At 32.7% G+C, this 21771-nt stretch overlaps 3 protein-coding genes across 3 annotated transcripts in view; 1 reads left to right on the forward strand and 2 right to left on the reverse strand.

Moving 5' to 3' along the window:
- Positions 1 to 3605: 3605 nt before the first annotated feature.
- LOC129225943 (FAST kinase domain-containing protein 5, mitochondrial-like) lies at positions 3606 to 5600 on the reverse strand. Its single transcript, XM_054860489.1, has one exon. It carries the CDS (start codon positions 5598 to 5600, stop codon positions 3777 to 3779), a length of 1824 nt encoding a protein of 607 aa, XP_054716464.1. The 3' UTR covers positions 3606 to 3776.
- Positions 5601 to 5648: 48 nt separating this feature from the next.
- On the reverse strand, positions 5649 to 13889 carry LOC129225944 (mediator of RNA polymerase II transcription subunit 9-like). The gene is made up of 2 exons (XM_054860490.1): positions 13736 to 13889; positions 5649 to 5895 (listed from the first exon to the last, which is right to left on the reverse strand). Exons 1-2 carry the CDS (start codon positions 13792 to 13794, stop codon positions 5649 to 5651), a joined length of 306 nt encoding a protein of 101 aa, XP_054716465.1. The 5' UTR covers positions 13795 to 13889.
- Positions 13890 to 14161: 272 nt separating this feature from the next.
- LOC129226551 (VPS35 endosomal protein-sorting factor-like) overlaps positions 14162 to 21771 on the forward strand; it is a 54117-nt gene continuing 46507 nt past the window's right edge. The window contains exon 1 of the mRNA XM_054861159.1: positions 14162 to 14187. Coding sequence (XP_054717134.1) covers positions 14174 to 14187 — 14 coding nt within the window. The 5' untranslated portion in view covers positions 14162 to 14173. The remainder of the gene's footprint in view (positions 14188 to 21771) is intronic.

Genomic DNA, 21771 nt, shown 5'->3' on the forward strand with positions numbered 1-21771 from the left:
TTAACATGCATTAGAATAATGAATAAACTTTTATGACAACATTTTCATTTCTTCTTTTGATTATGTTTTTAATTTTATTTTGAATCATACCAAGTTATTTGTTTTAATTTCAAAATGGGCCACAAAGTAATACAGGCACTCAGGAATACCAGCAAACCATTTGGAAATATAAGAAAAAACCATATGGCAACACTTTCAAAATTTCTGATCCAGGAAGCGACAGTTATATGAATCTAGAAAAAGAACCAAAATCAATAAACCTAATACTAATTGGGTGATAGTCTGCTAACTGAAGGAACGTAGCAAAATAATTGAGCATATGTACCGTAGAACAGCTACCTGCTTACACTAGAAAAAATCAGCATACGGAATGTTCAAAATTGAGTATGATTTAAGTAGACACAACCAGGGGTCAGAGTGGTGGTTTTTAAAAAAATAGAATTTTGACGAAATTTTAAGATGATAAATATCAATGTGAACAAAAACAAGCTTTTCTATTGTCTTCATTAGACTGCACCCCTCCTTCCTCCACCAGATGAAAAAAAAAATCTATATAGCAGTGGTCTTCAACCGACGGCTTGTTTGCGGCCTAGAGTGTTAGATTTCAATGGCCTGACAAACAATTTGCTGGCATTTTGAAAACCACTAGTGCATCATATGGCACTTCGGCCAGAGCAGTAACTTAATTAGTAAAATGTGTAATCACAACATGTCATACTCTGAATTATCAATAATATCAATGCAATAGAATCCGTTAACTCTTTAACTTGGTTCCAATAGCTTATTTTTAAACCTTCTATCAAAACTTCTGTTCCCAAATTTTCCTTCTGTCCCATGAAATTCGAGATTGACAGGTCCGACTCTGTCAAATTTTAAATTCTTAATCAGCTCGTGTATCACTAGTCATTGTTGCATAATTACTATGATTTTCTTTTTAACTTTTGCTCTGATAGTAGATCAACTCGTTACATTTCACTTAAATTTAAATTTTTAGTAACATACGTGCAAAAAAATTCAGATAGTTGCAATTTTATATTCACAAAACACTAATTTAGACATTCTTGTGAGAAATGTATGTTTTTCTGGAGAAATTACATTTTGTGAGTCATGGATTTCAAAACTCTAAATGTAGCAGATACCCTGCTGCACCATATCTTTGGGGATATATTCTACTTATAAAAAAAGCATGCTACTTATATTAGCTTCCTGTTTTAAACATTTTTCGGTGCCAATTTAGATTTTACGATTAACAGTGCAATGTCAACGACAAAAAGAAGTGTTAATACAAGAATAAAAGAAATTGCCATCTGAGAAATCAGCAGTCGCGGAACACACTTTTAGTGATGGGACCCTTAAGATTAAATTCAAAGAAACCAAAATACTTTCAAGGACTTCCCACCAGATTAAACAGAGAAGCAATCAAAATTTTCATACATCCCAACAATTTCAACAAAAATTAAGAAGGAAGTAAGATAAACTCTGGCATGCTGCACTTAGACGGATTATCCTGAGATATACTTATAACCAACCAGAGAATAGAGATGGACCTCCAACACCAGAATGAAGAGAGCTCAAGTTTCAGCCAACCAGAAACAAGGACAAACATTCATCAGCCAATCCTGGCCCAAAACAAAGGGAGAGCTAGCTCTTCCTACATAAATAGTGCCACCACCTCAAAATCTGCATCAGTTGCTAAGGTGTCGCTTCCATGGAAGTTTCAACCACATAAACACTGAAGATGACCGCCGCAGAAGCAGTGAAAACGTTTGAGGAAACAACACTCAGACCATGGCACAACAGCTCGAAATCTCACAACATTATAGACTCCAGCCGTGAAAGCCTTCATTCTTACAATGCAATGTCAATTTCTCTCACAGACTATTTTTTTTAATCTATAATCTACGTCGTCGATTGCTGAAAAAAATCTGCTACTGGGTTTCTAAAAACAAGAAGTTCCATATAGAACTAAACAAGCCTACTTTCCTATATACCCATATCTACTTTCTAGTATCTGATCAATATTTTCAAAAATAGCTAAAATCGCAAATTGTTTCAAATATAATATTTTAAGCTGATTTCTAGGAATGAAATACGCCTTATTCATCTTAAAAATTAGATACGTAAAAAAAATAAATAAATAAACGAACAAATAACAAAGCAGCTAATACTTTTTTCCATTGAAAAAAAAATTCTTTAACTGCTTTCAAAAATAAAATAATGATTAAAATTAATAAGCTCTTTAAAATAAATACATCAAATAAAAAAAAAGGCTTGTTTTACCCCTGTTGCCAAAAAAATTTTTTTAAATGAGTTAATGTACATTTTAAAATAAATAAAAACAATAATTTTCATTATATAAAAAAAAAGAAATCGCCTGCGCATATCTTTATGTAGATGTCCACTGAAAACTGAATACATAAATTAAAACATTAGAATGAAAAAAAAAAACAAGTCATATTAACAATAATTATTTTACAGTCAAAACCATGGCTTCGGAGTCGGCATCAATCTCATTTTGGGATAAAAGAGTCAGATTCGGGAGCCGAAGGTATTTAAGTCAAATACTTAGAGTTGGAATTAGTCATTTCCCTTCAAGTCCGCCAGTCTGCCAATGTTTGTGGAGTCGGACTTATTTTGAGATAAAGGAGTTGGAGTCGAATATCTAAGAATCAAAGTCGGTCATTTTTCCTCCGTGTATAAATTTTTGCCAAAGCTACGAGTCAAAGTCTGAGTCCGACTAATTGTCGGGCACAGTAGTTGGAGTCAGGTGTCCCAAAATTGTCGGAGTCGGGAGTTTGTCTTCAAGAGCTATTTCCCACAAAATATGTGTAAAGTAAATCCGCCTTCAAGTGCGGAATCTACATAGACTTTCAGTTTCCCCGTAGACGCTGTTAAAGGATTTGAACTGTTCAAAATTGAACAGAAAATTGTTCAACAATTGTTCAGATATTTTATATATGTATGTTTTTCATCAAAAGCTTTTTGCTACAAAGTTTGTTTGAAGCAAATTCGCCTCTAAGTTTGGAATTGCCTTGAATTTCCCTGTAGGCGCTAATGTTAAGTTTTTTTGAACTGTTCAAAATTGAAGGAAAAATAGTTTAAATCAGAAAGTGAAATATAGGAATGAGGTGTCCTCGCCGAGATCTTTCGAACAAAAAAAATTGTTTGATTCGGACTATTCACTCAAAAGTTATTAGCGGGGACAGACCGACAGATGTTTTCTCCATCTCAATACCCTACTTTCAAATTTTTAATTTTTCGATATTTATTTAATTATTTTTTTTTTGTTTTTGACTTTGTTTTGTTTTTTGAGATATTTTCAAGATGCATTAAGCCTTCTTTCATGCTTTTTTTCTTCTTTCTCCGACTTTTACTGGGAAAGTAGGCTCAAAATTATGTAAAGGATTATTGCATTTCAAAGATTTTTTCATTTCACTCTTTAAGTTATAGTAAAAAATGCACTAGAACAAAACGAAAATTTGATTTCACATTAAGAAAAATAAAACTATATCAATAGAAAAAATATAAAATAAAAGAGCAGCAATATCTCATATAATATTATTTCAACAAATGTGAGGATAATCTCAGTATTTTTGGAAGAAAAATTTATTCACACTAAGTAAATATACAGATTTAAATCTAAAAATAAATCAAACATTTAAAATTTATGTAATCTGCAGTAATGAAACATAACTGTAGAGGCTTGTTTTGATAATAAATTCAAATGCTGATAAAACATTTTTAGGCCATTTCAAAATTATTCTGAAATAAATGATTTATGCAAATTCTTTTAAGTATTTAGAAAAATTTTCAGAATTACTGGCTGAAATCAATGTGTTAATTTCTTCAGGAGTCAGAGTAATTACATGAAAGTTTAGTTTCTTCAACTGATGAATTTTGGCTTTCATTAAACCTAACGGTTCAGTTGTTCCACGTATACATACTGATGGATCTAAGATTTCTACACAGGTAAAAGTCTTGCCTTCTTGAAAAATATCGATGCAATGTTTTGAAAGTATTCCATTATTAATTAAATTTACAGCACTATTACAAGAGATTCTCTTATTCCCTGATGGAAAGTTTAAAGCCGAATTCAAATCAGTACTTAATATTATGCCACCTATTACAATATGAGGGAAAATATAACAATACTTGATATTTGAAGAGACAGATTGCTTTAAAAACTCAAAAAGATCTTGGAATCCATTTCTTTCTTTGAGTTCTTTACTTAAAGCTTTAGGTATAGGTGTAGTAATGTGCCGATTTTTTACTTTGATTATAGCATCTGGATATTCTATTTGAACACTGTTTAAAACAAAAAACATTTGATATTTTGGCTTTGCTCTATCACTAAACACTATTTTATTTACAAATTCCAGTTGCAAAACATTTTTAATTAAATTCTGTGGATAATAATTTAGCATAATGAAAGATTGCAAACAATCTACTAAAATATATGAATTTGGTTCAAACTCTCCAAGTTTGAAACGGTTTTCTAAAAGACTACTAACTGATTCCAATGTTTCTGCTTTTGCCAAATGACTCATACTTGAAATTGACCATAAAAATCGAGCTATGTCCTTAACTCTACTTCTTAAAGATGGATGGATTTTTGAGTAATCATGATCTTCTTCATCTTGATTTTCTTCTGATGATACAGTTTTCAGACCTTGGTACTCTAAACAATCATATAATTCTTTTTCATATAAAGTCTGTGAAGCAAAAACTGCAAGAAAATGAGCACACTCAACAAAGTTAAATGCTTTATACTCATTTTTAATGTATTCTGAAAGCATGCACCACAAATTTTCATCATAATGCTTAGATAATCTGAAACATTTTAAAATGCTTATTAAATGAAATCGATCATCGCTGTTTAGTAAATTTTTGGCAGCATTACAAGAATGATCAAGTAATAATTTGGAGTTGAATGGTTTGCTCGTTTTAAAAAAGCTCACACATGCTATAGCCCACTCTTCATCAGTAAATTGGGACGCAAAATTTTCCATTTTATCTTCTATCATTTCCATTAGAAAAGGAGGGGCTGTTTTACTCATTCCAACAAAATAAAGCATCAATATTAAATGTAACTTGGTACATTTTTTCATTTTACGACCCCAAATACCGGTGACTACTCCGTAATATCGTCGTTTGAATGCATTTTTGCCAAGAATAATAAACCATGCATCTAAAATACGTAAGGTTAAATCTAAATTCCATCTTTCTGCACTGAGGGCGCATTTTTCATCTAAATATTTCAAAACATTATGATGCTCATGTGTATTAATTTTTGAATTTGCAATCAAACAAAGAATATCCTTTAATTGTTCGATTGAAAGTTTCATAACATAATCTCTTTGCAACAGAAGAGAAAATAGTTTATCAGCTTCCATATTATGTTCTTTCAGTTGAAAGGAAAAACCAGGACCAATTATTTTGCAATGATCATTACTCAGAGGTATAACCAAATTTTTGTATTCTGTTTTATTTCTAAAAAAGTAAAAATTTTTGTCATGTGTAAACGAAGCTTTTATAAAATGAAAAAAATTAGGAATCTTAGATAAGACTACGCATTTCGGAAAAATATTTCTGCCTATCATGTTGAATGTCTTGCAGAGATTTTGTTTTTGAATTAAATGCTTAACAGATTATATCTTGGGGATATCAAAATGACACATATTCTTGTATTTAAGCAAAAGTTGCCTTTTCTGAACTAATTGTTCACGAAGTGCATCCAGTCTTCGTTTTTGCTCTTCTTTGGTATATTCAATGCCAGGCAATTTTTGTATTTGCTCCCGACACTGCTGTAATTTAGTTCTAAGTTCTGGAATTTTTAAATTGGTATCAGTTGTTTCTAATGGTTTCTGACTGCTTTCAAAAGTATCTTTCTCCACACTAGAAAATAAATAAGCAAATATTAAATTTTTTTATACAAATCACATAGTGGAAAAATGTTTATGTACAACAATTGAACAATTCAAAGAAGATAAAACAAACTGAATATTATATTTTAATTTTAAAAGCAGCATTAAAATCAACAAGATACCATTACAAAATCTTTTGCTTTAAATAAGGGGGGGGGGATGGTATATACTCAATGTATTTTATAGGAAAAAAAGCATCAAAATACATGCAAAACGCATAATTTCATTACGTTTTTAAAATCCAGGGGGAGGGTCAATTGACCCGTCGATAGCCCAAATGACAGGCCTGAGGTCAAAGGCAACTGAGAGCAATAACTGGATCAGAAGATCACTTTCTGTCAATGGTGGCTTGAAGGAACCACAACATAACCTGATGTTTTATTTTAGACCTTCAGGTTGCCACAGAAACTTGAATTAGCCATTTTACTGCTGAAAGAAGACTTTGACAAGTTTGACCACTCTCTAAAACACAAGAGAAAGAATGGCTTGTGTCTCATTCACTCTTGGTACAAGAGCTCAAAAGCTGTTTACTGATGAGTTCAGATTTAGAACATTAATTCTAGCATTTTTTGGATCTGTAAAGACGAAATGCACACAATCAGGGGTGCCCACCTAGCATGGCCGGATTTATGGGGGGGAAGGGGGGCAATTCCCCCAGTCTTTATATGTAATAACACACCTTCCAAAATCTTTAAAAAAAAAAGATCATGTTTTTTTTTCTTTTTTTGAATAGTTCAGAAGTGAAAATGAAGAGAATAGCAACTGTCCTTTTCTAATGAGGAGGGAGGGGGGGGGGGGAGAGACTGTACACTAAATTACAAGTAGTAAAACTGTCACTGGGTTGCTGAAAATGCGTTGAAAATGATTATTTTGAACTGAAAACCATTAGCGCAAGTATATAAGTGAAAATAACGAGCTATGTATTCAGCTGCAAAGCTTAAAATAATTGATGATTATTTCAACACATTAGAAACAAAAACAAAGATTAAAAAAAAGAAAAACGGATTTACCTCCTAAAAAATTCATGACTTATTCCTTAAAATAAAAAAAAAAAAAACTTGAAAAAATAAATTTCACTTTAAAATGTTTGAAAACCTTGAAAATTTGGAAAAGTGTGGATACAAATCAAAAATTTTAAAATTCATAAAAAATGGAAGGGGGTTAGGGGGAGGAATGTTAAAATATGTGAAATTCAGCTCCTTGTCCCATCCTGCATCAAAAATGTAAAAATCATGGTTCTCACATTTTTACAACATATTACTTGAGATAAATTTTTGTGAGTCACGTGTTTCATATTTTGCTGTTTATTTAAGTCTGAATGCAGTATTTAAAAAAAGCGCTACCTCTATTCTTTTTTGTTTTCTGCACTACTTGTAATTGAAAAAAAAAAGTTGTTGCAATGACACAAATCTATATATATTTTTTCCCTTTTAACTTAAAATAGTTGTTTCTTACAAAGTTAGAACAATACTGTTAAATTGTACAATTTAATACTAATTTTCAGGGACTGGAAAGGGCAAAGGAAGTGCCTTAAATAATTTTAATTGTTCTCGAGTCCTTGAAAAGAATGAGATGAGTCTCTGAAATTCCTAATCAAAGTGTGCTTCATTTTTTTTTTTTAAAATCAATTGTATAAATTATGAATCATCCGAATGGACAGCATGTCACGCTCTTGTTACATATTTTACACCATTTCTTTTAAAGCATTTTTTACTGTTGATAATTTTGTATTTAACTCATTGTTATATTTGTGGGTGGGTTGGAGGCGTGATCAAAAGCTTATGGAATTGAACTTACAGCTGACGTAAGCAAATAACAATGCACAATTCTTCTCATCTCCCTCGCTTTTTCTTTCTGAGGGCTGCTGTCATTGATTTGTCGACCCGAAAATAATTTTTACTGTGTATTATCCAGGGTGGCGACAGATCAGGGAAAAGTCAGGGAACTTTATTAATCAGGGAAAAGTCAGGGAATTTTGAAAAAATAACAAAAAATCAGGGAAAATTGATTTTATGAAGAAAAAAAAAATTTTTTTGCTTTACAAATTTAAGTACTCTAATTCCCTACGCATTTTCTGCCAATTAGCTGTTCAAAAAAAAGTAAAATTAATGAGATGCGATTATACACTGCCGCATATTTGTGCATCTTTTTTCCTCAAAGTCTGTTAGGTTGTTTATTTTACCTAGCTTGAAATTTCCCTTTACGCTTTCAATGCTACGTAAAATAAGAAACCATACAGGCAAAGAGGAAGCCTTCATTAATGCCTTAGCGCCTTTGCCTTTATTTTATTGTCTCGAAGTAATTAGCGCACTGTAATCACGATTTCAAGAAGAAATCTTTGGTTTTTGAATTAATACTATAAAAGCTTGAAAGTTATTACTTCGTGTTTTTAATTTAATTGCTAAAATTGAACTTTCAATTAAAAAAAACTTTGTTTTTTGCCGTTATACTATTTGTTGTCACCGCAGATTGTAAAGATTTTCTTTTCTTTAGACTTAAGAGTGATTCTTTAATTTCATAACCAAGTTGTATTCTTCTTTTATCTATTTTGAAATTAACTAATTGCTTTTTTTTTTCTTGCATTTCAAAGTTGTTTGATATAAAAGCAATCTAAGATTTTTTTTCGTTACATACTGAAATCATTTGAAATAGAGTTAACTTGTGTACTTAAGTAAATATCTTTATTTTTTAATTGTTGAAATGCTGTATTCATTCATTAAAACCTATGTTCTTGATTAGAGAAAAGCTTCCTATGAATGGATGTCAAATGGTTTTATCTTTTTTGCATAAATATGTCAATTAGTTATATAAGAATAACTACATTACTTTTGTTCTTTCACTATTATTTGTTATTCTTGCAACAATTATTCCACTGTTTTAAAACTTAGTTCAAAATAATTTCAATTACTTTTTAGTTCTATCATAAATACACATATGTTTTTAAGAGTAATTTTAATAGTTTTTTAAAATTCTTATGCTAAGTGGTTTCTTGAAGTAAAGTATTTTTTTTTTAATTTTCCATAATTTTTCCATTGTAGAAAAATTTAATATACTGTTTTGTAGGTTTTTTTTCCCAAAAATTGACTTGATATGTTTTTTTTTTAACCATTTTATTTAAAAGTAGCATCTTAAAATATATCTTTAGTTCAACAACTTTACACAACTTAAAATTTAAAATACTGCATTTTATACAAATATACAATAGATTTCAAGTAGAGCAAAGAAAGAAAACCATTATCATTAGTAACATAAATCAGGGAAATTTGGTGAACTTAATCAGGGAAATTAGGGAAAAGTCAGGGAAATTTTTTTCACAGTTCCTGTCGCCACCCTGTTATCGTAATTTGAAATTTTTGCCTATTTTTTCCGATATTTTTGTAATTCCAATTACCCCTTATAAAAACTCCAAAATGCAGAATTTTTTATGTATTTTACAAAAATTCCTCCAAGGGAGAAACCCCTGGATCCCCTGAAATTGGAGATATTCTACACCCTACTTAAAGGGACACCATTACCCCTCTTGGGTTCAATTTAAGAAGGACAGAAGGCAATATATTAAAAAAAGGCACAAAATAAGTACGACAAGACCCTTATGTATTTCAGGAAAAAAGACAACATAGTGTGGGGGGAGGGGGTAAAAATGGCCTTTTTTGCCACCGACAAAAATGTCAGGACTATAAGAGAGACCCAAAACCAGCCAATATTACTCAAAAAAAAAGAGACTGCCGCCCCAGGAACTCAGTCCTAAATCCGCCCCCCTATGCCACCACAGACTGCACCATTGAAATTTTTAGGAAGGGGATTTTTTGAATGGTATTTTTCTTATTGGGGGGAGGGCTTCATGATAATGAGGGGGTGGGGGTGCACCCTTGCCCTTAGGGGGGAGGGGTACACCCCTGCACACAACTGACCCAAAAAATTCAAAGTAAGTCCCAATATACACACCCGTCATGGTGAGTCACCCTACTCAACCAACATTAGTTCCCCTGCAATACTTTACTATGTGTTCAAGAAATGTCAAAAATTACTTTGATGTTTTTTTAAATCTATAAATGAAACAAATATGCTGCTGATTTAAACCAAAACCCTAGATCAGTGTCATCAGATGATCGGTGACATGTTATGAACTGAAATGGGATAAGCCAAATTTTTCTCTTTCACAATTTCTCAATAATAAGTGGAAAACCAATCTGTAAAAAAGAACTATTTTAGTTTTACATGCGCATGAGTTTTAGGGATGCATGGATAAACACTTAGCTATAAGCGACTCTGGAGCGATGACGCTCCATTCTTCAAAAAAGTAGTCGCTAATGGAGGTCGGTCAATCTAAGAGGTTGTTTTTGAAAATGCAAAAAACAATAACAGAATTAACAGAAATTGTCTATAATCTGTTTACAGTACATAAAGAACATTATGATAAGAATATAATTAAACAGGAAAGCTAAATTTTTTCTTTAAAATATACTTTTTTCATTTAGGAACTTATTTGCTTAAAAGACAAAATGAGAATTGTCTGCTTCAGATTCTTAGTATTTTCAGAAACAACTTTGGTTTCTAGTTTAGCTTTTAGCCCCAAAAAATTATTATTTATATGGTTTACCATTGGTGACTACAACATGAGCCATATCTAATGATCACCTGTTCAAATGAGCTAAAAATAGATTCTGACCATTAAATGACCTAAGACCTAATCATAAGCAACATCTGAATTCCGAGAACAACCTTTTAACAACTGCTTGTCCTTCTCAACCTCCAACAATGACACATGCGTGCCTGACCTGCTGTGAGATTTGCAAGAAACACCTTAGCTTCTCAAAGGTGCTAAAAATTAAACCCTCCTATATGTATCATTTTTGAGGCTCTAAACAGAGAGCACGAAAGGAATCCATTTGAAACGCCTAGATTAAGTTTTTATCCCCATATATTGGTTTACCCTTTCATAAGAAAGAGAAGACATATGTGTGTCCAAACTAAAATGTTTTATGGCTGTTTTTTTCCTTATCTCTCTTCATTTTGATGGTCTCTCTGAGAGGTTTTTTATCAAAGAGAAAAATCGGTACTCAAGAAAACTGATCGTTGATAAAGGTGGTCGCTCAAAGAAGTTTCATTGAAAAGATAATAGCCAGTCAATAGATTAGCAGCTAATTAATTGTGTAATATTTTTAAACTAGAAAGTCGCCCATCAAGGTATGACGGGTGAAAATTGCTTCTACCCTTCTACATTTGAACGAAGCAATTGCTTGTTTGGTGATATTTTGGTAATTGAAATTTTAATCTCAACTCCAGTAGTTTAACCCTAAACTCCAGTAGATAACATTCATAGTTGACTCCTTTTTTTTGTTTCTCCATTCCCCTAAAATGAGTCTTATCAGTAAAACAGTTAAGTTAACGGATCAAGTTCAACCTTGTCACAATAGCCTTTCCCTGCATGTTAAACATTACCAAAACATATTATCAAATTACAGTGAAACCTCAATAAGTAGTCGACTGTTTAAGCGGTCACTCCGTTTAAGTGGTCGTTTTTCTTTGGTCCTGACAAGGTCTAATTCACAGTAATGTAAATTGACCCTCCTTTGCTGGTCACCAAATTTAATTTTACCTGCTTAACTAGTCACTCAAAAGTTGTTATCTAAAATTCATTTTCCTTATCGGATCTCAGAAAATAGTGTCGGACTTAGTTGAAAGGCTGTTTGATATTCATTTTTCCTTGAAATCTGGATCCTCGGTTCTGGTCATTCAAAGCATACTTCTTGCTGTGACTCTGCCAAGTGCCGAGAATATGAATCTAACTCTTTCCAGCAAGACAAACAAAATCTAATACATGGAGAAAGTTAATCAGTATTTAACATCTGTTCACAAGGAACAACAAACACAAAATTTAAAGCTTGATGTATGTTAGAAGAGATAGTTCTTTTCCATAAGCAACAGCTTCATCAGTCAACATTGAAGGATGGTATTAATGTACCGTAACTACATTAAAATAAGTTGTTGTTATTAGTTAATGTATAAGTAAGAGAAAACAAAACAAAGAAATTATCATTAGTATTTTTCCCACTTTTTAAAATTTCCACTAATTTATAGACATTTATTACATAAGCTCTTGTTTTTCTCACAGAATTCCACTGCTATTCATGAATATTTGTAAGGCTTTTTTTTTCTTCCTTAATTTCCACTCCACATAAGTAGTCACTCCGCATAAGTTATCAAAAATTTTTGGTTCCTTGAGTGACGACTTAACGAGGTTTTACTGTATCATAACATGGCGCAAGTTTCATTGTTGAAACTTGCAGGTTACTTGATCATGGGCTGTTATCTATACAAGGATGCTACAACTTCTGAACAGAATTTTTTTTTTTTTTTTTTCTGTTCAGAAATTTTTTTTTTCTGTTTAGTTGTTTCCACAATTTTGATTTTTCAGAATTAGTTATGTATTTTTTTTTCGTGAAAGATTTGAGAGTAATGATTTATTTATTGAAAGTACAGAATTCAATTTATTTGTGCGCTTTTCATTGAAACTACATTAAAAATTAGTAGCAAAATTGATTTGGGAGGCAGTATCAAGTTTTTGTGCTTGTAGTAAAACATCGTAAATCCTGTAACTGTCAAGTGGTCAAGTCATAAGAGCAGTACTTTTCGCCTAGACAACACAGCTTCAATCCCTGTCATGTAAAGAACCTATTACCAAGGGAGCCATGATGGGAGGTCTCTGTGACCTCCCTCAACTTTTCTCATTTTGTTTGATGATTCAGCAAAATTATCATCATCATTTGGTAGAATTTTGAGTTTTCTTTGGCAAAATTATCATCATGTAACAGAATTCAAAGTTCTATTCGCCAAAATTATCATTTGGCAACATTTGAAGTTTCATTCGGCAAAATTATCAAAATTCAAGTTTGAGGCATCCCTGCCCATCACCTCTCAGATACTGGACAGCATCCTAATACTTAGATGTTAAAAGTTGATGGAAAACAGTCCATAGTTAAACACCCAGTCCCAGTTAAAACCATAAAGTTTTTATAAAATTTTGAGCATTGGTAAATAGCATGTTTATCAAATACAAAAACAACAACCAGCTGATTCTAGTCAATTAATCAATCACCAATGGACATCAAGAGCCAACTTAAAACTATTCACACTATTGCAAGTAACAGTAACTATTCCAAATGACTGCAACCATGTTGAGATAGTAATTTTTCCTAATATCAAGATTAGCTTTGGATTTGAAAGCAAAAAATAAAGACCCTTGGATTTTCCATCTCTGCAGAAATTTAGCCCATCAACATCGTCCATTTTAATAAACTTAAATTAATGGATCATGTGCCCTCTCTTCTTTGCTCAAGACTCTAGGCATATTAAGCATAGAATCGTTAATGTAAATTTGAAAGTCAAGTTCACATACTAACCTAGTAGCCCTCATTTAAACCCTTTCCAATAGTAATATCCTTTTTAAGATATTCAAAATTTGCATTTACTTTACTTTTTTCATGAACTTTTATTTGGAAAAGTAAAATAAACGGGTAAAGACTCTGGCAGATTCAGTCAAAACATATGTTGTATAAGAGTTGAAAAATAATTCTTGGCATCGACATACAGTAGACTATATTTCTTTTTTCTGTGGAAAAATTATCTTCAAACTTGTTTTGATTATAATGTCACACCACACTAAAGTTAAAAACAATGAATGATTACAAATGTTATTTGATAAAATCACAATATAAGCATCTAAAATCGAAGACAGTGAATAAAACGCGTAAGCAAGAAAAAATATCTTTATGAAAACAATTTTTAAAAACAAAAGAAATAAAACCCACTTTCTAATTATATCGTAAATAATTGGAAGAAAATCGGTGTTCACAGTTTCTGCAGTCATATTTCTTCAAATTCAAACAATAATATATAAATACATAACAAACAAACACAAAGCAAAAATTTTTAAATCTTCAGTAGTCAAAATTCAGATGTAGCCATCGGACGTAACGTAAACACAGGAAATGAGCTCGCGCACACACAGCACGGGTAGAGCTAACTGTTCCATTTAATTAAATTAACAAATAAATAGACAATTTTAATATTTTAATGAGTTTTAAATGTTTTGAATTCCAGATGGATGATTTTTGAAATCACTGCATTGACGTTTACAGTGGTTTATAGCATACATTGTATTTTTTAAAATTATTTTTATTGACAGATTTATCACGTGTTTTTGTTTTGTTTTTATTTGTTGCTATCGTTGGGAGCCGGGAGCCGACATGGCTCACGAGTGGTAAATTTTATATTAATAATTGTTTACATTACATAAAACTGTCTGTAATGCATTCACATTTTTAGTTTCAATTTAAAACTCTTTTAAACTTTCCTCTCAGAAATATTTCTTTTCAGTGTAGTGCAGGAAAGTTGATAGAAAAATTGTGGGTGTAGTGATTTTATCATGATGGGGTGTGCTGATTTTCTTTACAAAATGACTTATGTTTGTATTGCTGTTAAAAATTTCTTCTATTTCGTTTCAAGGCTGATTTCAATGTCTCACATTAGAGTAGCTGAAAGCATTCTTTCACATTCGTTGTATTAGGGAAAGAGTGGGAACAGTAAGAGTGAGGCAAGAAAATTCAATTACATTTTTTATTATTAAAAAAACACAGAAATTAAATTCTTTCAAGTGGTACAATATTTGTCACTGTAATAGGTATTATAAAAGTGGATCTAGAAAAAAATAAGATTTCGTACAAAAGAGGAAAACAATAAAAAGGAAATGCAATTTTGTTGCACTGTTCCCCTGGCAAGTGAGAACAGTGCGACACATATTTTTCTGAATTAGCGAACTTTGAAAGAATCTAAACTTAACTGGAAAAATATGAATGATTGTTGAAATTTTTTGTTTTGGTATAAACTGTTGTCTTTGGGGAAGTAAACTTATCATGTAGACAAATAATATTCAAATGCACATGGTGAGGAATCATGTCAGAGTCACACTGCTGAGTACAATTAGAATCTAGTGACTGGTTCAGCTTTGAGGATAAGATGGTGTTTTATATTATTATGTAGTTAGATTTTGAAAGAAATGTTTTATTTTTTCACTTATACAAATACAAATACAAAAGTGACGACCAGCTACAGGCTCTGGGCCCAGCTAGACTGGTCCTAGTCAATTTACAATCCCCAGTGAAGATCAATGGCTCAATTAAAACTATCTACTCCCTTGCTCATTACCACCTCTTCCGGTAAACTGTTCCAAGGTTCCACTACCCTGCTAAAATAATAATTTTTCCTAACTTCCATGTTAGCCTGAGATTTAAAAAGCTTAAAACAATGACCCCTTGTCCTGTTTTCAGTGCTAAACTTCAGCCCCGTAACATCTTTCATTTTAATAAATTTAAACAACTGAATCATGTCCCCTCGGTCTCTTCTTTGCTCAAGACTATACATTTTTAGCCTTCTAAGCCTGGAATCGTAGTCTAAAAGAGAAAGTCCATTTATTAGCCTTGTAGCTCGCCTTTGAACCCTTTCCAATACATTAATGTCTTTCTTAAGATAAGGAGACCAAAGCTGAACAGCATACTCCAAATGAGGTTTTACCAAACTTCTATATAAGGGCGGAAGAACTTCTTTAGATTTGTTTGAAATAGATCTATTGATAAACCCAAGCATCTTATTGGCCTTGTAACTAGCAATGCTTACTGCATTGTTGGCTAAACTTTAAATCCTGACTTATTAAGACCCCCAGATCAGTAACTTTGTCTGCCTGACTAATGACTGAACCTTGCAAATAATAACTTGTACACTTATTTCCATGCCCTAAATGTAGCACTTGACATTTCCCAACATTAACAGCCATACCCCATTTATCAGCCCACTCCGTAATATGATCTAGATCCTCTAGCAGCTGTTTTGCTTGTTCTTCATTTTCTACAGTCCCCATAACTTTGACATCATCAGCAAAACTATTCATGTTCCCAGAAATATTTTTGTGAATATCGTTCATAAAAACAATGAACAAAACAGGCCCTAACACTGATCCTTGAGGAACCCCGCTTAAAACCTCACTCCAATTAGAATAATTTCCCCTTACAACTACCCTTTGTTTCCTTCCGGTCAGCCAGTTTTTTACCCAAATGAAAGTTTTCCCTCCTATTCCTATATCAGCTAATTTGCTAAGTAGAGTAACATGCGGTACCTTATTGAAAGCTTTTTGAAAATCAATGTAAACAACATCTACAGGCTTCTTATTGTCCAAAGCCATGGTAACTTTGTCATAGAAATGTAATAAATTAGTTGCACAAGATTTACCTTTCCTGAAACCGTACTGAAAACTAGTCAATAGATTATTAGTCTCGAGAAAATTTACTATCTTAATTTTTATCAATGTTTCAAAAATTTTGCAAACCACCGAAGTTAGACTCACAGGTCTATAATTTCCCGCACTCCCTTTAGACTCTTTCTTGAAGAGCGGTGTAATGTTAGCTAGCTTCCAGTCCTCTGGCACTGTCCCCGAGTTGTAAGAAGCATTGAAAATATTTACGATTACATCTGCTAATTCCTCCGCACATTCAACTAAAATTTTTGGATAAATATTATCAGGTCCCGGAGCCTTAGTCTCTTTAATTTTTTTCAAATGAAGTAAAACGTCATCCCTGGAAAATACAAAGTCCTCAAGCTGTACTATAGCTTGTGTCTTGTTGGTTGTTATTATAACTGAAATTATTGTTACCTTTGTCTGGAACTACTTTATGCATGAAATACATGGGATTTTAAGTAATTGAGAAATTTTTTTTTCAAATAAGGAGCGATATGGAGTGTCTGGAGACCCCTGAACTGCTTCTATGTGTGCACCACTGAATACTGTCCCTTAATTCCCTACCCATAGATCCCTCGGGCTCCCCTTACTTGTTTTGCAAAGTTCCTACTCCACTGAAGGAACAGGTTTGTGTAAAACTATAGCAGTTTAGGAGTGGCAAAATTTCTCCTAAAAGCTATGTATAAATAGCCATAGAGTAATGCCTAAATAAGTTTTAGAAGGATCTTTCAAATGTGTACTTTGTTTAAAAAAACGCAACTTTTTGTTTAAATCACTTCAGAATGTTCTCTTTTTATTAATGTAAAGGTTGTGGTATGGTATAATATCAATGCAAAATGCTATGGGTTCCCCAATGTTTTCTTTGCACACATATCCCCAAAGTCTAAATAGGCCCCTTTTGTCATTTATACCCTTGTATATATAATGCCCAATTCACTGATCAAATAACACTGATATCACCAACAATGAAACTCGCTCCATAGCATGCATGACTACATTAGTTCATTGTTGAAGCACCGAAAGTACAGTAAGTTATTTATAATTTTATAATATTTTTTGGCTATGTTTGACATGCAGAGAAATGCTTTTATTTTGACAAGACTGAACTGGATCCGGTAACTTAAACTATTTTACTGGTTAGACTAATTTTCAAGAAAATGAAGAAACAAAAGTCGCCAATAATTGACACTGTCTACTGAAGTTTAGGGCTAATCCACTGGAGTTAGGGCTAAATTTCAACTATCAGAATATCACCAAGAAGGCAATTGTTTTGTTCAAATGTAGAAGCAATTTTACCTCGTCATTCCTTGACGGACGATTTTCTAGTATTTGTATAATTAAGCAGATCTATAAAACCTACTCCTGGCCTAGGAATTTTTTTTTGTTTCCGTTCGCCATAGATTGTGCTATGTATCACTAAATTAGCAATTAAACACGAGAAAGACACAAATGAAAAATATTTATAGGTTTTTTTCAATAATTGAGCTAAACAAATACAAATGACGACTAGCAACAGACTCTGAGCCCAGGTAGGCTGGTACTAGTCAGTTTATTAGTTTGCAATGAAGATCAATGGCCCTCTTAATGCTATCTACCCCTTCACTCATTACCGTTTCTTGCGGTAAGCTGATCCAAGTACCCACAACCCTACTAAAGTAGTAATTTTTCCTAATTACCAGGTTAGCCTGAGATTTGAATAGCTGAAAACAATGACCCCTTGTCCTGTTTTCAGTGCTAAACTTAAGCCCCGTAACATCTTTCATTTTGATAAAGTTAAACAGCTAAATCATGTCCCCTCTGACTCTCCTTTGCACTAGGCTATACATATTAAGCCTATTATCATAATCTAAATCTGAAAGTCCCTTTACTAGTCTAGTTACCCTTCTTTGAACCCTTTCCGATTCAGAAATATCTTTCCTCAGTTAAGGCAACCAAAACTGAACGGCATACTCCATATGAGGCCTTACTAAACTCCTATACAAAGACAGAAGAACCTTCTTAGACTTGTTTGAAATAGATGTATTGATAAACCCAAGCATTCTGTTAGCTTTGTTATTTGCAATGCTGCTGCACTGTTGACTAAACTTTTAACTCTACCGAAAGTGATGATGATTTATTATCTATTGCTCGGTATAATTTGTTTAGACAAGATAGAGTAGGTAAAAGAGGTGGTGGGGTTTTATTTTATGTCAGAGACACTTTATATTGCAATGAACTGGTAATTATTGATAAACCTAATGAGATTGATATGATTTGGCTAGAGTTGATGAGCAATAAGGGCAATAAACTACATTTAGGGAACATTTATAGGCCACCCAACTTAAGCCAGGGTCAAGATGAACAGATGTTTAGTATTATTAGTGACGTTTCGTTGAATGTGCGGAGGAATTAGCAGATGTAATCGTAAATATTTTCAATGCTTCTTATAACTCGGGGACAGTGCCAGAGGATTGGAAGCTGGCTAACATTACACCGCTCTTCAAGAAAGGGTCTAAAGAGAGTGTGGGAAATTATAGACCTGTGAGTCTAACTTTGGTGGTTTGGAAAATTTTTGAAACATTGATAAAAATTAAGATAGTAAATTTTCTAGAGACTAATAATCTATTGACTAGTTTTCAGTACGGTTTCAGGAAAGGTAATCTTGTGCAACTAATTTATTACATTTCTATGATAAAGTTACCATGGCTTTGGACAATAAGAAGCCTGTAGATGTTGTTTACATTGATTTTCAAAAAGCTTTCGATAAGGTACCGCATATTGCTCTACTTAGCAAATTAGCTGATATAGGAATAGGAGGGAAAACTTTAATTTGGGTAAAAAACTGACTGACCGGAAGGAAACAAAGGGTAGTTGTAAGGGGAAATTATTCTAATTGGAGTGAGGTTTTAAGCGGGGTTCCTCAAGGATCAGTGTTAGGGCCTGTTTTGTTCATTGTTTTTATGAACGATATTCACAAAAATATTTCTGGGAACATGAATTGTTTTGCTGATGATGTCAAAGTTATGGGGACTGTAGAAAATGAAGAACAAGCAAAACAGCTGCAAGAGGATCTAGATCATATTACGGAGTGGGCTGATAAATGGGGTATGGCTGTTAATGTTGGGAAATGTCAAGTTCTACATTTAGGGCATGGAAATAAGTGTACAAGTTATAATTTGCAAGGTTCAGTCATTACCCAGCTAGCACACGAACATTTGGCCAACGTTAGCTTATTACGTTAGATTAATGTTGGCCTCTTATGTTAGAACATACGTTAAAGTGCACCGTCGAAAAACGGTTACCAACGATTGGTTTAAAACGTTATCTCAACATTTTTCCAGCGCTGCTCCTACGTAAAATGCAACGGTGAACCAACCAATTCCAAACGTTATTCCAATGTAAATTACAACAGTTAAACAACACTTCTTAACTCTCCCAGTATAAATTTCGACGCTTATCCAACAATTTCCAACGTTAGCTGCAACGTTAGACTGATTATTTTCCGACGCTATTCTGATGAAAAATCAACATTTAAGTAACTATTTCCCAATGTTATTGAAATTTAATATGCGCAACCTTAATAGTGTGCTACCTCAGATTGCTTTCCAGCCTATTTCATTTGAATTTTTTATTATTTTCCCTCATCAAATCAATATACTTTACCAAATATATATCAAATCATTATTATTTTACAAGCGTAGAAATAAAAATACTAAAAATTAAAAAAATATGCTGAAGCATAGCAATTCTTATATGCTAAAATAAATTAAAATATAGTAGAGAAATAGTTGCATCATGTATAGTACCTATAATTTATGTGGATTTTCGCCCTTTGTTTGTGACATCATAACCTTTATTGCTACCTCTGATTGCTCTCAAACCTGTTTCATTTAAAGTTTTTACTATTTTCACTCATTACATCAATATATTGTTTCAAAGAGTAAAAATGCTAAAAAAAAAAAAAATACAATTTATCATTTCCCTATCATTTACAAACGTTTCAATAAAATATGAACAAAAATTAAGATATTGATAATTCTTACCTTTTATTTTTCTGAATAATTACTCGAAAATTATCTTCATAAGCATACATTAGCTTCTTTTTTTCTTTTTCAGCAAATATTAATTACCAGCAAGGTTATTCTTAAGACAGAATAAAATCTTTGACTTTAAAATTCTGCCATGAAAAATAACCTAGCTTGTTTGAAGGTTCAATTTTACGCATACACATTCAGTTAGTAAATCTTCATAACAATTAAAATGACGTAGGTTAAACTTGAGAGTACTTATTTTATTGTTTTGCCAAACTATTATACCCTCCCATTTCATTCAAAAGTTCATGTTCATTGTTTTTTTTTTTTTTTTCATTTTATTATTAGGGAAGGAATTTTAATGTATTTTATCCATCAACGAGAAAAGTTCATTCAAAGACACAATTTTATTTCTATGGTAAATTGCACGTGTAATTTGTATGATTAGCAAACTGTTTTTAAACATTGTGCATTTAAAATTACCATCAAGGCTAAGCAAAGGAACAACACGAAATTCTGAAACAAATTCAAAGCATTCACAAAATTCTCCAGAAAACTAGTTAAAGCATCTATCAAAAAAAAAAAAATCAGTTCGAATGTGCATAAATTTTAAGAATTTCGATTCATCGGAGACCCCCCAAATCGGGAGTCCCCCCCCCCTCCTTAAAAAAAAAGAAAATTTATTGAAAGAAAGAAAAACAGTTGGAAAAATGATTTGATTTACTTTGGACGACTTGAGTACTTGCGAGGATTGAACACTCACAGTGAGCAAGTACGACACGTGTGAATGTGTATGTGACTCTGGAATGAAAAGAAAATGGCTATGCCCCCGGCGCACTCCTCCCTCACCCCTTTCAAGTCCTGGGTCTCAACAAGACTGCAGAGGCAGGGGGGGGGGTGGCCTTATGGGATGCATTTACGTACGCTTCGCAGAACGCGCATCTCAGCAACGAGCTTGCAATGAATGGGCATAAATGTGAAACAGGTTTGAAGGTTAGAAATAAGTTGGGAATGCGTTTAGTCGGATATAGGTTAGTTTTAAACCATCCTCCGATGCTTTGAATGATCGAATGAGCGTATGAAAAAAATCTATATCTAACCAAAACATATTTCCAACCATTGCGATGCATTTTCAACCTTTCTTCAACGTAAATCCGATGGTTTGTGCTACCTGGGTAGTCAGGCAGACAAAGTTACTGATCTGGGGGTCTTAATAAGTCAGGATTTAAAGTTTAGCCAACAGTGCAGCATTGCTAGTAACAAGGCCAATAAGATGCTTGGGTTTATCGATAGATCTATTTCAAACAAATTTAAAGAAGTTCTTCTGCCCTTATATAGAAATTTGGTAAGACCTCATTTGGAGTATGCTGTTCAGTTTTGGTCTCCTTATCTTAAGAAAGACATTAATGTATTGGAAAGGGTTCAAAGGCGAGCTACAAGGCTAATAAATGGACTTTCTCACTTAGACTATGATTCCAGGCTTAGAAGGCTAAAAATGTACAGTCTTGAGCAAAGAAGAGACCGAGGGGACATGATTCAGTTGTTT

The sequence above is a fragment of the Uloborus diversus genome, chromosome 7 (assembly GCF_026930045.1).
Source record: "Uloborus diversus isolate 005 chromosome 7, Udiv.v.3.1, whole genome shotgun sequence".
NCBI lineage: Eukaryota > Metazoa > Arthropoda > Arachnida > Araneae > Uloboridae > Uloborus > Uloborus diversus.

What these genes read in the sequence shown, in the direction of transcription:
- LOC129225944 (XM_054860490.1), bottom strand. Translation starts at nt 13,794, where the DNA reads ATGACTGCAGAAACTGTGAACACCGATTTTCTTCCAATTATTTACGAT. An exon ending in ATTTACGATATAATTAGAAA is followed by an intron (nt 5,896 to 13,735) that starts GTGGGTTTTATT and finishes TTTATTTTCTAG; the next exon opens with TGTGGAGAAAGATACTTTTG.
- LOC129225943 (XM_054860489.1), bottom strand. Translation starts at nt 5,600, where the DNA reads ATGATAGGCAGAAATATTTTTCCGAAATGCGTAGTCTTATCTAAGATT.